Source organism: Protopterus annectens, chromosome 10.part0 (assembly GCF_019279795.1).
Source record: "Protopterus annectens isolate FY-2018-M chromosome 10.part0, PAN1.0, whole genome shotgun sequence".
Taxonomy (NCBI): Eukaryota; Metazoa; Chordata; order Ceratodontiformes; family Protopteridae; genus Protopterus; species Protopterus annectens.
In genome coordinates this window covers 393,785,972-393,800,971 of record NC_056744.1, presented here as the reverse complement: position 1 = coordinate 393,800,971, position 15,000 = coordinate 393,785,972, and the positions used below count along the sequence as shown (strand labels likewise).

At 44.1% G+C, this 15,000-nt stretch overlaps 1 protein-coding gene across 1 annotated transcript in view; it reads right to left on the bottom strand.

The window, feature by feature from the left end:
• The window catches only part of LOC122814162 (transcriptional protein SWT1-like), an 881,598-nt gene that overhangs the window by 602,812 nt on the left and 263,786 nt on the right, over positions 1-15,000 (bottom strand). Inside the window, exon 4 of the mRNA XM_044086775.1 lies at positions 6,747-6,889. Coding sequence (XP_043942710.1) covers positions 6,747-6,889 — 143 coding nt within the window. The remainder of the gene's footprint in view (positions 1-6,746; positions 6,890-15,000) is intronic.

Genomic DNA, 15,000 nt, shown 5'->3' with positions numbered 1-15,000 from the left:
AGAGAGAAAGGCAAAGAGAAATACGTAAGTGGTTGAGAAGAACAGGATAGTCAGACAGCACCTGGTTTATCTGGAAAGGGAGACTTCTGAGGCACAGATGTCTGAGTAGCTTTAGCAGGAGGAGCCCGCTTACCACCATTTTTACCCTTAGGAGGAGAACAAGATTGCCGGCGAACAAAAGCTGACTTACTGGGGTAACTTCTCTGGAATTTAGGCACAGGAGAAACAAACACGTTTAAGTTCCTGTAAAGCCTTACCCTTGTCTTGAAGAAACTTAAAGCAGCAGCTGCTTCACAAAACAAGTGTTTATTATTAAGAGGGGCATCCATCAACTTAGCCTTAATATCATCCGGCAAAGTTTGAAGCCAAAGGCAAGAATACCTCCTCATTACTGACCCAAAAGCAGCAGCCCTAGAAGAAGCATCTGCTGCATCATAACTACACTTGTTGGAATGACAAGCCACCCGAGAGGAAGTCCCTAACAGAGAAAGGGCATAAGTTTTACCCTCAGAGTATGGAAGGTCAGAAATAACCTGACAAGACAGCCAACAAATACCTGGACATAAGGGTCTGATAATTAACAGCCCTAAAAGCCAAGGTGACAGAAGTATAACCATTCTTGCCTAGCCTTTCCATGGTCCTTCTATCTTTATCAGAGGGCAGTAACTTGTGAGAAGGAAGTAATTAAGAAGGCTTGTCAGAGGCTACAGACAACATTGAGGGGTCAGCAGAAGGACATCTGTACAAAAATCTAGTCTTCAGGCATCCTAAAACTGAGCTGGGGGCTGAGAGTCTGGAGCCTTAGAGGCATTAGAAAATGCATCTAATAAGGCAGCCAGAACAGGAGGAACAGCAGAAAGCCTAGGACAATCCATCTGCAACCACTCATAGTACCCTTTTTGTACCTCAGAAACCTGAGCACAATCCCATTTAAAGAACTCCATCATCCTTGAGATTGCATTCCCAGAAGAAATTTCTTCAAAGGGAGTATCAGGACTAGTAGATTCTTCTTCCTCTGAACCATGATCCTATGGAGCGAGAACCTGGGAAAAGTAAGCAAGAGATTCCTCATCTGAATCCAGCTCTTCATCAAAAGACTCCTGTTCCCTAGGTCTTTTAAGGGGAGTAGAAGACCAAGGGGGAGTTGGAAAAGAAACTCCCTGAGAAGGTTTCAAAGTCATCAAGGCATTAAACAAACTACCAGCAAAAGACTGCCACTGACTTTGAGAGTCCTTAGGAACAGTCTGTTCAGTCTTCTGCTTTTTCTTTAATGGGACGTCCGCCTTACAGAATTTGGAAGGCTCTGACCATGACAGCATTCAATGATTGTGGTAGGGAATTCTTCTCTGACTAATATCTAAGGAACCCCCCCCTCCAGGCCCCTCAGAGATAATCAGCCATGGTTACCCCTGAGCATCCGAAATGGACATCTGCAAAGCCTCCTCGAATGTGCTTAAGGTCATATACTCGCTGGCCTCCAACCCGGTCACTGCAGAGGAATCCAAGGATAAAGCCAAGCAAACCTCCATCATTCACTCACCTCGGGAGAAATGTCTGGTGAAGGCTGAACAGAAGATTCTAGCCTAGGCTTCTTGCCCTTCTTTTTCATTGGTAGCTGTCAGCAAGAGGGTCCCTTAAGTCGCTGATTCTCAAGATAAAGTGCCACAGATAAATGTCTACTGCCCAGGGTTCTGAGAACAAAGGCCTGACAGACAGAAAAAGATATATGGTCATGAAAGGCAAAACAGACACCGTTCATGGTGGTCTTTATGGGGAATCTGTCTCCCACACTGGCATGTACTCTTCTTGGATGACATGAAATCCCACAAGCAACTAAAGAAAATAAGTAAAAAAAGGAACCCCAATGGGGCACTTAACTGCAAAGGCTCAGTGAATCCAGCAACGGAACATAGGTGTTCAGACCGACAATCAAAACATGGTGTTTGGACTGGCGGCAAAGAAGTTCTGAGGATGTTATGTCAGGATGCCACCTTTAAGTCCTACGCTACGTGAGGAGCATGTGTGTGACATATGACGTACCTTAAGGCAACCAAAGACTTTGATATACTGACCGGACATCGGGCCACCCTTGACAGGGGACTCCTAACGTTATGAATACTGTAACAGTGAAATGGAAGGACATCTTCCAATAGCCGGTCATCACAGAGGGGATGACTCATCATGTCAGCAATAAGATCAAAGGCTTGAGTGCAGGGAGTTTGAACCAGTCGAAAACAGACAACAGGAATATACTCTTATGAATACATAATTTTCGTATCCAATGTTGTCTACTCCATCTGGATTCAACCTGTGAGACAGAGTTCCCAGCCACGACAATTCCTCAGGAGGAACTAAGGAAGGATATTCTGCAACACAGCAGAGCTAAAAAACACCCTGGACCTGAACCGAATGTCCAGCTTATAATGCGACACTAAATTATGGTGGTCTAGCCAAGTAGCAGCAGCATAAATAACAAATATGTAGTCTAGAAAGAAATGCTGTAGAGGTATTTACAGCCCTAGATGAATGATCTTTGGGCTTGAGTAGAACAGTTTTACGTTTCAAAGAATATGCAAACAAAATATAGTCAGACAGCCACCTGGATAAAGTTATCTTAGACACAGGAGAGCCCAACTTTAATTTCAGAAAGGAGACAAACAATCAGCTACATTTCCTGAAAGAGTTGGTATGGTCAAGATAAAATCTTAATTGCCTAAGCACATCCAAATAATGCAAAAGATATTCATCTTGGTTGGAAAAATTGGGAAATAACATAGGAAGATGAATGGAACTGTTAAGGTTATTCTCAGAAGCTACATTAGGCAAAAAGGGTGGGTTTGTACAAAGATAAGGGGTGACGAATCAAGTGCTTGCAAGTCTAAAACAGTTTTGGCAGAGGTAACTGTCACCAAAAACAGAGTTTTCCAAGGCACCAGCTTCAAATCCGAGGAAGATGAAAGTTCAAAAGGAGGACCAGCTAGAACTTTATAGAATGAAAGGCAGATCCCAGGGACTGGAGGATGAAGTAGAAAAGTACCTTTGAGAAAAGCCTTGGATATCTTGAGGGAAAGCCAAGGGCATACTATCTCTACTGATATGGAAGTTAGAAATAACTGCTAACTGTACTTTGACAGCAGATAAACTAGATCCTCAGCCGAACAATTCAGCAAGAAAATGCAAGACTGCTTACAAGGGTGCAGGGAAAAGGTCAAATCCCTGAGCTTCCACCCACAAAACAAATCTTTTCCATTTACTAGTACAGACTTTTCTAGTGGATTCTTTCTGAGAAGAGTACAATACATGAACGGCCGCCTGGGATTCCTGGTCATCAAGGAAACTGGAGAAACCATGTGGTCAGCTTGAAGGATTGAAGACTGGGGGCATCCAGGCCGGCTGGGTGAGAAATGAGATCCAGAATGGGATCCAATACCCAAGGGGTGTATTTCAGAAGAGGCCAAAGGAAGGGAAACCGCACCTGATGAGGCCAAAAGGAGACAATGAGGATCACTCTACCTCTGCAGAAGGCTGCCTTCTGTAGAAACTTTATCATCAGGGGAACTGGGGATACGCATAAAACACTCTTGTGGTAATAAAATGCTCCTGCTCAGGCTGTAGACCAGAATGTTGGATTACCTTGGGATATGTGCTGCCACCAGAAACTGCTGAGAGGAGTTTGCCCACTGCCAAACCCTCATGGCCTCCCGACAAAGAGGGTAACATGCCCCCCTCGCCATTTTTGGAGATACTAGACAACAGATATATTGTTAGTCTGTATCACAATCACACCCATAGGAAGGGTATCCTGAAAAGCCTGCAACACCAGCAGGAATGCTTTAGTTTACAGAACGCTGATGTGAATGTGAGCCTCTGTGGAAGACCAGGACCCTTGAACCATCCTCCCTTCAATATGCCCCCCACCCACACCAGGAGTGAGGTGTTTGTGGCTGAAGGTGAAGAAATTACAAAACGGTCTCTTTTGCATTAAGGTAGACTAACCACCACTGAATCTACTCATGATACACACTCATCAGTCGTATGGAGAAATCCAAGGGATGAGTTATGAGGGACCACTGAATCGCCAGAGTCCACTGTAGGACCCTCATGTGTTACCTGACTAGAGAGACCAGTCCTATTGATCCTGCTATATGAGTGAGATGGAGGATTGGGAGCTGCAAGAATTAACATGGCCTAAACTTGAAGACCGGAAACTCTGGAGCTTGAGGGCCTAGCAATTTGACAGACTGTGTCTAAATGACACCGTAGGAACTCTTAGACTTGTACAGGCTGAAGGCTCAATTTTGGGTAATTTCAGGTAGTTGACTGCAATGCCTAAGTTGTCACACAAATGGAGTAAGGAGTCCCTGGCCGAAATCAACAATGCATTTGCAGGGACAGTGAAGAGCCAATCATCCAGATAAGGGAAGACCTGAAATCCAAACAACCAGAGGCAGGTTGCAACCACTGTCACGCACTTGATAAACAACCTGGGGGGGGGGGGTTGTGGTGATGCCAAATGGCAGGGCCTTAAAATAAAATTAATGGGCTCCCAGTTGGAAGTGAAGGAATCTCTGGGAATGTCGCTCTACCTTGATGTGATGGTAACTGTCCTTGAGTTGAATTGAGCATATCCAATCATCCTTCCTCAGAAAACGTAACATTAACTGCATCATGACCATCCAGAACTTGTTTTTTTAGACAAACTGGTTTAGTTGCTTAAATTCAAAATTGTCCTGAGGTCCTTTGTTTTCTTTGGTACTAAAAAGAATATGGAATAGACCCTGGTTCCTCTCTAGTCTGGTGGGACCTCCTGAATGACTATTTGTCAGCAGCTTTTGGATCTCTGCTGCTGCACAAAGTCTCTGAAGGGAGAGAACATCTGAGAAACATTTTTGGTGACAGTTTGGAACTTCTATAAAGAGAATTAAATAATCTCTGGATATGACTCTCAACCCCCAGTTGTCTGAACTGATGGCTTCCCAACCTTCTGGGTGGACAGCTAGATGACCCCTGACTGCAACCAGAGAAAAGCAGTCCTGCAACCCTTCAGGATCGTTGAAGGGGCTCGCCAGAAAAAGCACAGCGGAAGCCCTGATTCTACAGACCACCTCTGCCTCGCAGGGCAGTGTCTGTTATGTTTGTTGTGATTTCTCCCCGCCGCCAGGAGGAATCCTCCAAAGGAGCATCCTGGGGAAAGAACTGTTACTTCCTGAAGAAAAGACGCACACCCCTTTCTGATTCCAAGAAAAGGATCACTGGAGGTAAAAAAGCAAACTCTTGCAGTGGATAGAATCTTCCCCCTCTTGTTCACTCCATGTCAAAATGTCCTTAAGCTTGGGTACAAACAATGGGGAACCGTCAAAAGGGGCACTGATGAAGGACAGTATGAAGCAGTCTGCAAAGTTGTACAGCCACAGCCAGGCATGTAACCGCATCACGATCCCAGAACTTGCCACTCTAGATGCCTCCAAGGAGGCCTCTGTTTGGGGGTAAGAACTTTGCCCGGCTTCCTAAAAATAGGTTATACTGTGTTAGGTTCCTTCCATGCCCTCCGGGATACCAGGTCTTATAAGGGCATCCGGAGGGGGAACCACCCAAGATGTGGATGGGCCTATGCCAAAAGCATCCAGAAAACTGATTCCTCTAAGGAGCGGGTTTGATGGTACAGCTCCCATGTGGGGACTTGGGGGAATCCTCCAATTCCTTGAGCTCAGTATCCTCAGTGAGGGACTCTGGGGAATCCAAGTGCTTTCTCTTGCACTTTCTCATCCCATTCTAACAAAGCTGGAGAGGAGGGGGAAGAGTTGGGAAGCCCCGCTAAGAAGGCAGACTGCAGGCTGGCTGATGCAGTCTATCCTGCAGCAGACTGATGACTGGCCAGAGGAACAGATGAAAACTGAGAAAGGGTGCTGACGAGAGACATCCAAACCTTCTCTTAAGAACAGAACATCCTCTCAAGAATGTCAAAGGCTGAGGTAGCAGCGAGCCTCTCAGGTCCAATGGTCCCAGAACGAATGGGTAGCAAAGACAGTACCGAACCCGAGGGAGCCGCTCCTAGATCAGATGCTGAGATTAGAGCAGAGCTGTCTAAAACTAAAGCTCTGAGAGGGAGTGACAATCCTGAACCAAGGACCACTGACCCCAGCCCAGAAACTCCAGCTTTGACTCCATGGTTCCGAGGTGCCAATAGCCCCGAACAAGATGGGGTTGAGGCTACCAAGGAACAGGATTGGAGCCGAAGATGGCCAAATCTTAGGATCCAATCTGGAGGGTGGAAACTCAACCAGCACCCAAGACCTTGGGTCTGAAGGGGCCAAGGGAGGAAAACCAGAATGGTGAAGCAGAAGGTCCCCGTGTACGGCCCCTGAAGGGATAAGGCTAAATTGCATCTATGCCTCCAAAAAGCACCTAATCAACTGCTCCAGATCAACAGTTGTGATGCTGCAGACGTAAATGGTAGCAAACTAGATCTGAGGAGTTGATGGAGGAGCAGGGAGTTGGGTAGGATGATGGAGCCAAAACAGGCTAAGCACTTTTCTGTTTCATATAAAAGAAGTGTAATGGGGATGCAGGATCTGAAATATGCATTAAAAATTTACACAACACACACACGATTTATTAACATGTTGTACACACAGAAGATTTAACATGTCATCACCCTTAAGTGAGAAACTGTGTTATATTACACAACAAAATCTGGGTTTATTTTCCTAGGTTAGAATTCATACTTTTTAATTGCACTGTCTTACCTCAGAGACTGCCTGAAGCAGTTTATTCACCACAGCATGGGCTTCCTCTAAAGCTCCACCATAGTTGGACCTGGTACTGAAGGCAGACAGCAGAGAAGCAATTTTCAGCAGCAACGTGGTAACTGAATCATCATTTATCTTACCTAACATTTCAGAAAATGAGAAGAGAAGGAAAATAACTTCAAGTATGGAAGACTTCATTTTTGATTCAATGTTTTTTCTGCTGATCACCGTCCTATAATACAGGAGAGAGAGGGTAACCTACAAACCAGCATAATCATAATGAAATTGTAAGTACAGCACACCACAAAAATTAGACTTAAAAATTAAAAATAGTTTGATGCATTTTTTATCAAGTGCCATAGCAAAATGCAAAAATTCAGGACAATATAGCAGACATTTTTCAATTAGTGCCAAAACAGTTATACATGGCAAACATAATAACTGTAGCTCACACAACACATAACAGAAAGACTAATGCTCACCCTGGTGACACCAAGATGATTTTAGAAGGATTAGGGGAAAGACAAAGAGAAAAATACATTCTTACCCATGGACAGCAGGTCCACTGCCTAAAAGAATGCAGCAGGACCTGGAAAGTACTGCATTCTCCTTGGTCACAAAAAGACATACCTTTGGGATATTCTAGGTGTGGACGTTTACATGAAAGCTTCTGTGATGGAGCTGTAGCTCAAATAGAGGATTTTCCCTGCAGTTTTAATGTTTAAAGACATTTGATTTCAACTAGATATGAAATGTTACTCAGAAATTGTCTTAAGTCAGTGGTAAACACTTCAGGAGTTGAGTACCAGTCAGCACTCCACGTATCGACAGTGCACCACCATCTGCTTGTCTAACTTCATTGCACCAGGAATGACTTTGAATTTCACACTGGGAAGCATTCAACCTTAGAAAAGTGATGTGCAAAACACTCTTTTGGAAATGTTCCACATCTTCATGAAATAAGCCCTGAACCAGCCAGTGATCTATACTTGTAATCAATGATCTGCTCGTGTACTACATATTAACACTCCTCGAAAGTAAACTGAAAAATGAAACAAACTCCTGTTATATTCTTAAAGTCCCTCATGAAGTCCAGAATATAAATGCTATAAAGATCACGCTAACATGGGGCATCAGTTTCCCACTGTTAAAATAATATACCATAGCTTCAATTACAGTTGTCTGGCTGTACTGGATAAACTCTGTTTAACAGCAAGACAGTAAAGGCTACAAATACAACACACTTGGTGGTGATGGAATATTAGTAGACCTGTGTGTGTGTGTGCATATATATATATATATATATATCTATATCTATATATCTATATGTATGTATGTATATATATATATATATATATATATATATATATATATATGTATGTATGTATGTATACATATATATATGTATATATATATATATATATATGTATGTATGTATATATATATGCGTATGTATATATATATATATATATATATATATATATATATATATGTATATATGTATGTATGTATGTATGTATATGTATGTATATATATATATATATATATATATATATATATATATATATGTATATATGTATACACATACATAGGTTCATAGGTTCCTAGGTTCATACTAGGCTATCTGCCCTAGGGCATTTATAAGCCTAGCCAGAGTGTGTTTGGCTTTCGCCACCCATTTTAAATTAATTTTGCTATGCCTTTTTTTGAGGTTAGTATACTGTGCCTCTGTCTAACAGTGACAGCCGGGGTAAAACTACGATCTCCCATCCACTCATCAAGATTCCTCTTGAAGAGAGTCAATGTGGGAATCTGCCTAACCTGGACTGGGATTTTATTCCAGAGTGAAGGGAGCCTCTGGGTTATGAATCTGTTCCTCCAGCATGTCCTTTTTATTTCAGTGCTGAGGTTCAAGTCTCTCGGCGAAGCTCGATGGGATTTGATTTTCTGAGGTGCAGCATGTCCATTAATTCGGGTTGGACATGGCTTTATACGTCAGGCACAGATCGCCTCTGAGCAGGCGGTATGCCACTGAGTAGAGCTGGAGTTTCTTTAACTGGCAGCATATGGCATCTGTTTGAGCCCTTTGATCCTCTTGGTGAGGTACTTTTGGGGTCTTTCCAGTTGCTGCAGGTGTCTGGTAAGGTACATCCCAAAAGGGCATTGTACTCAATTATGAGCCTGATGAGGGATGAGTAAAGAGGCACGATGACCTCCCTGATCTAGATGTGAATCCTTCATGATTAAGTGGGCTATATAAAATGTTTTTCTAACCACTTTGGCCACGTGGTTGTCAAATGAGAGATTGCTATCAACTTGGGTCCCCAGGTCCCTAATGACTTCTTCTGTACTTAATGAATTACCACCTATGTGGTAATTTGTGGGCACTTTGTTTTGCCAAAGGGATGACTATACACTTTTGGCGTTTAGCTTGAGGCCATGGCTCTGTCACCAGTTGTCTGTTTCTATGAGGCCCTTTTGGAGGATGCTTGTGTCGACTGGAGAGATGATTATGGCGCCCAGTTTGCAGTCATCTGCGAACTTGGTCAGCCACAGTCCTTCCGTGTTGGCCTGTACCGCCGAGAAATATATACCTAACAAGAGAGGTCCCAGGACTGAGCCTTGTGGGACGCCACTTGTAACTGGTTTGGAGTCTGACATGGCTCCAGCAATTCTAACCATGTGGGTTCTGTCCTTGAGCCAGTTTGCAACCCATCTAGTGACATAGGGGTTTATATTTAAGCTGGTGAGCTTATCTATAATGCCCGAGTGGGGTAATGTATCGAAGGCTTTTGCGAGGTCCAGGTAGGCTGTGTGGACCGCCTTCCCCTCGTCAATGGCCTTGGTGACTGTTTCAAAGAAATCGACCAGGTTTAAGAGGCAGGATCTGCTCTTAATAAAGCCAAACTGGGTAGGATCCAGTGTCTGTAGGTCCCCAATATCTTTATTTATGAGGTCCATGATGATCCTTTCCATAGCTTTGCAGACCAAGCTAGTCAGGCTTATGGGGCGATAGTTTCCAGGATCCGTTGAGGCACCACCTTTGTGGAGAGGGACCACTGTTGCTGTACGCCGCTCTTTGGGTACATATTCTGTAGTAAGGCTAAGATTGAACAGTAGTTTTATGTTTGGGTTTAGCTCTTCTTGGAGTTCATGTAGGACGTAGCCCGGGACACCATCTGGTCCCATTGATGCTGTGTTTTTTGCTTTGGAGAGGGCGGCTCTTACCTGAGCATCTGAGATGTCACGGGGGCAGCACTCTGTTGGGATAGATATTTGCCCTTTTGGTGGGGAGAGGGGGGAGAAGTTTGCACTGAACCTGTCAGCTAGGATGTTGGCAATGTCTGTGGGCTCGGTGTATTTTTTGTCATTTTGGACTAATTCTGAGCATATCTGGGAATTCCCATCCAGGTTCCTAACATAACTAAAGAAAGCCTTGTGATTATCCTTAGTCTCCTGTGCAATTTTTCTCTCGAAGCTGGCCTTAGACGATTTTATGAGTGCCCGTAGTTTTTTGCTAATACTGATCAGAGACGCCTTCCCTTTTTGGGATTTTGCTCTATCATGTAGTGGCTTCCTCCTTCTATTGTATAGTTTGCTTATGGCTGGGGTCCACCAGACAGGACGTCTGCCTTTGGAGGATTGGGTCTTGGTTTTATTTGGGATTGCATGATCCATGCATTCCTGAAGGTGTTCATAGAATGCTTATAAAGGATTCTGCGGTCTGGGCCGTATTTTCCACAGGCCCGGGGGCTTTGAAGGATTTCACCTCGGTTTTGAGGCGTGTGAAATTTGCTTTAGAGAAGTTTTTCACTGTGGTTTTCTTGGCAGGGGGTGGGGTCGGGATGTGAATATCCAGTGAGATTAGTTTATGGTCTGATCTTACCAGTGAGGGATACACTTCTGGTCTGGAGCATAGTGATTGGTGATGATTGATGATGATCAGGTCCAGTATGTTTTCCCCTCTTGTGGGAGTGGTAACAAGTTGTTCCATAGCATTTGAGTTTATAAATTCTAGAACCTTTGGGCTAGGGTGTTGGAGCTTGAGTAATGCTCCCAGTCTATGTTTGGGTAGTTGAAGTCGCCCAATATAATGGTGTTTGGAGAGACCTTCATATTTTCCAGTATTCTCAGGAAGGCCAAGTGGGGTTCCTGTGTTTGGGAGGGTGGTCTGTAGCAGGCTATAAACTGGAAGGCAGTTTTACCCACAGTTAGTTGAACATGGATAGTCTCTGATGCTTCGTGTGCCACCAACCTGGAGGTGTGGGTATCTTTGACGAATATTGATACTCCCTCCTTTGTGGTTCAGTCCAAGTTTTGGGGACGAAAAGCATGGTATGAGGTATAACCTGGTAGTGCTGGGGTGCTCTCGGGAGCCTTGAACCAGGTTTCTGTTACTGCACATATATCGATGTTCTCCATGCTAAGGAGAGTTTCGAGTGAGTGCATCTTGAGGTTTAGACTTCTGGCGTTGAGTAGCATTACTCTTAGTTTCTTATCCCTTGTGATACCTATGGAGGTGGGTTTGTCTTTTTGAGCCTTGCCTAAAAGGCACTATGGGGGTAGCAAGAGCCTTTGCCAATATCCGAAGCCCAGGGGTGACAGGTGCAAGCCGTCCCTAGCGAAGCATCGTGGCTTGTTGAGCATGTCATCCCAGGCTGACAGGCATTGATCCCCTTTGAATGACACCAACACTTAAGCCAATTGTTGAAAGTGATCATCTTGTCTTCATATTGTGGCATCATTCTTGGTGAGGGTAAGATGCTACTCAAGGTCAGGGTCATACCGACCTAAGGCTACATGCTCAAGAGAGCTCTTTATGTCTCTTTTCATGTGGTGCGGGGAGGTGCATCTCCAGGTCATTCACACCCAGCATGGGCAATGACTGAGTCATGTTGTGCTGCCTTGGGAGTGACCTGAGTGCTTGTGTTGTATAGCGGATCCTAAGCGCCCGACAGGCAACTCACCCGTGACCTTCTCCTTGTTTGTTCAACCTGGTGGCGGGACGTCAGTGTGCTGGCGATAAGTCACCTATTACAAGTGTTCCAGTGTGTTGTTTGTATAGGGCTGTGACTGTGTCGGCACACTGGCTTTGTGAGCTATGTGTTGCCGTGTTTTGTTTAAGTGTGATTTGCTTGGGTATATGTATATATATATATATATATATATATATATGTATATATATATATATGTGTATATATGTATATATATATGTATATATATATGTATATATATATGTATGCACGCATATATGTATATATATATATGTATATATATATATATGTATGTATATATATCATATATGTATATATATATATGTATATATATATATATATATATATATATATATATGGGATATATATATATATATATATATATATATATATATATATATATACATATATATATATATATATATATATATACATAGGTTCATAGGTTCCTAGGTTCATACTAGGCTATCTGCCCTAGTGCATTTATAAGCCTAGCCAGAGTGTGTTTGGCTTTGCCACCCATTTTAAATTAATTTTGCTATGCCTTTTTGAGGTTAGTATACTGTGCCTCTGTCTAACAGTGACACAGAAGTGACAGCCGGGGTAAACCTACGATCTCCCATCCACTCATCAAGATTCCTTTTGAAGAGAGTCAATGTGGGAATCTGCCTAACCTGGACTGGGATTTTATTCCAGAGTGAAGGGAGCCTCTGGGTTATGAATCTGTTCCTCCAGCATGTCCTTTTTATTTCAGTGCTGAGGGTTCAAGTCTCGGCGTGGCTCGATGGGATTTGGATTTTCTGAGGTGCAGCATGTCCATTAATTCCGGGTTGGACATGGCTTTATACGTCAGGCACAGATCGCCTCTGAGCAGGCGGTATGCCACTGAGTAGAGCTGGAGTTTCTTTAACTGGCAGCATATGGCATCTGTTTGAGCCCTTTGATCCTCTTGGTGAGGTACTTTTGGGGTCTTTCCAGTTGCTGCAGGTGTCTGGTAGGTACATCCCAAAGGGCATTGTACTCAATTATGGGCCTGATGAGGGATGAGTAAAGAGGCGATGACCTCCTGATCTAGATGTGAATCCCTTCATGATTAAGTGGGCTATATAAAATGTTTTCTAACCACTTTGGCCACGTGGTTGTCAAATGAGAGATTGCTATCAACTTGGGTCCCCAGGTCCCTAATGACTTCTTCTGTACTTAATGGATTACCACCTATGTGGTAATTTGTGGCACTTTGTTTTGCCAAAGGGATGACTATACACTTTTGGCGTTTAGCTTGAGGCCATGGCTCTGTCACCAGTTGTCTGTTTCTATGAGGCCCTTTTGGAGGATGCTTGTGTCGACTGGAGAGATGATTATGGCGCCCAGTTTGCAGTCATCTGCGAACTTGGTCAGCCACAGTCCTTCCGTGTTGGCCTGTACCGCCGAGAAATATATACCTAACAAGAGAGGTCCCAGGACTGAGCCTTGTGGGATGCCACTTGTAACTGGTTTGGAGTCTGACATGGCTCCAGCAATTCTAACCATGTGGGTTCTGTCCTTGAGCCAGTTTGCAACCCATCTAGTGACATAGGGGTTTATATTTAAGCTGGTGAGCTTATCTATAATGCCCGAGTGGGGTAATGTATCGAAGGCTTTTGCGAGGTCCAGGTAGGCTGTGTGGACCGCCTTCCCCTCGTCAATGGCCTTGGTGACTGTTTCAAAGAAATCGACCAGGTTTAAGAGGCAGGATCTGCTCTTAACAAAGCCAAACTGGGTAGGATCCAGTGTCTGTAGGTCCCCAATATCTTTATTTATGAGGTCCATGATGATCCTTTCCATAGCTTTGCAGACCAAGCTAGTCAGGCTTATGAGGCGATAGTTTCCAGGATCCGTTGAGGCACCACCTTTGTGGAGAGGGACCACTGTTGCTGTACGCCACTCTTTGGGTACATATCCTGTAGTAAGGCTAAGATTGAACAGTAGTTTTATGTTTGGGTTTAGCTCTTCTTGAGTTCATGTAGGGCGAGCCGGGACACCATCTGGTCCCATTGATGCTGTGTTTTTGCTTTGGAGAGGGCGGCTCTTACCTGAGCATCTGAGATGTCAGGGGCAGCACTCTGTTGGGATAGATATTTGCCCTTTTGGTGGGGAGAGGGGAGAAGTTTGCGCTGAACCTGTCAGCTAGGATGTTGGCAATGTCTGTGTGCTCGGTGTAATTTCGTCATTTTGGACTAATTCTGAACATATCTGGGAATTTCCACCCAGGTTCCTAACATAACTAAAGAAAGCCTTGTGATTATCCTTAGTCTCCTGTGCAATTTTTTCTCTCGAGCTGGCCTTAGGCGATTTTATGAGTGCCCGTAGTTTTTGCTAATACTGATCAGAGATGCCTTCCCTTTTTGGGATTTTGCTCTATCATGTAGTGGCTTCCTCCTTCTATTGTATAGTTTGCTTATGGCTGGGGTCCACCAGACAGGACGTCTGCCTTTGGAGGATTGGGTCTTGGTTTTATTTGGGATTGCATGATCCATGCATTCCTGAAGGTGTTCATAGAATGCGTTTATAAAGGATTCTGCGGTCTGGGCCGTATTTTCCACAGGCCCGGGGGCTTTGAAGGATTTCACCTCGGTTTTGAGGCGTGTGAAATTTGCTTTAGAGAAGTTTTTCACTGTGGTTTTCTGGGCAGGGGGTGGGGTCGGGATGTGAATATCCAGTGAGATTAGTTTATGGTCTGATCTTACCAGTGAGGGATACACTTCTGGTCTGGAGCATAGTGATTGGTGATGATTGGTGATGATCAGGTCCAGTATGTTTTCCCCTCTTGTGGGAGTGGTAACAAGTTGTTCCATAGCATTTGAGTTTATAAATTCTAGGAACCTTTGGGCTAGGGTGTTGGAGCTTGAGTAATGCTCCCAGTCTATGTTTGGGTAGTTGAAGTCGCCCAATATAATGGTGTTTGGAGAGACCTTCATATTTTCCAGTATTCTCAGGAAGGCCAAGTGGGGTTCCTGTGTTTGGGAGGGTGGTCTGTAGCAGGCTATAAACTGGAAGGCAGTTTTACCCACAGTTAGTTGAACATGGATAGTCTCTGATGCTTCGTGCTGTGCCACCAACCTGGAGGTGTGGGTATCTTTGACGAATATTGATACTCCCCCTCCTTTTGTGGTTCAGTCCAAGTTTTGGGGCGAAAGCATGGTATGAGGTATAACCTGGTAGTGCTGGGGTGCTCTCGGGAGCCTTGAACCAGGTTTCTGTTACTGCACAGATATCGA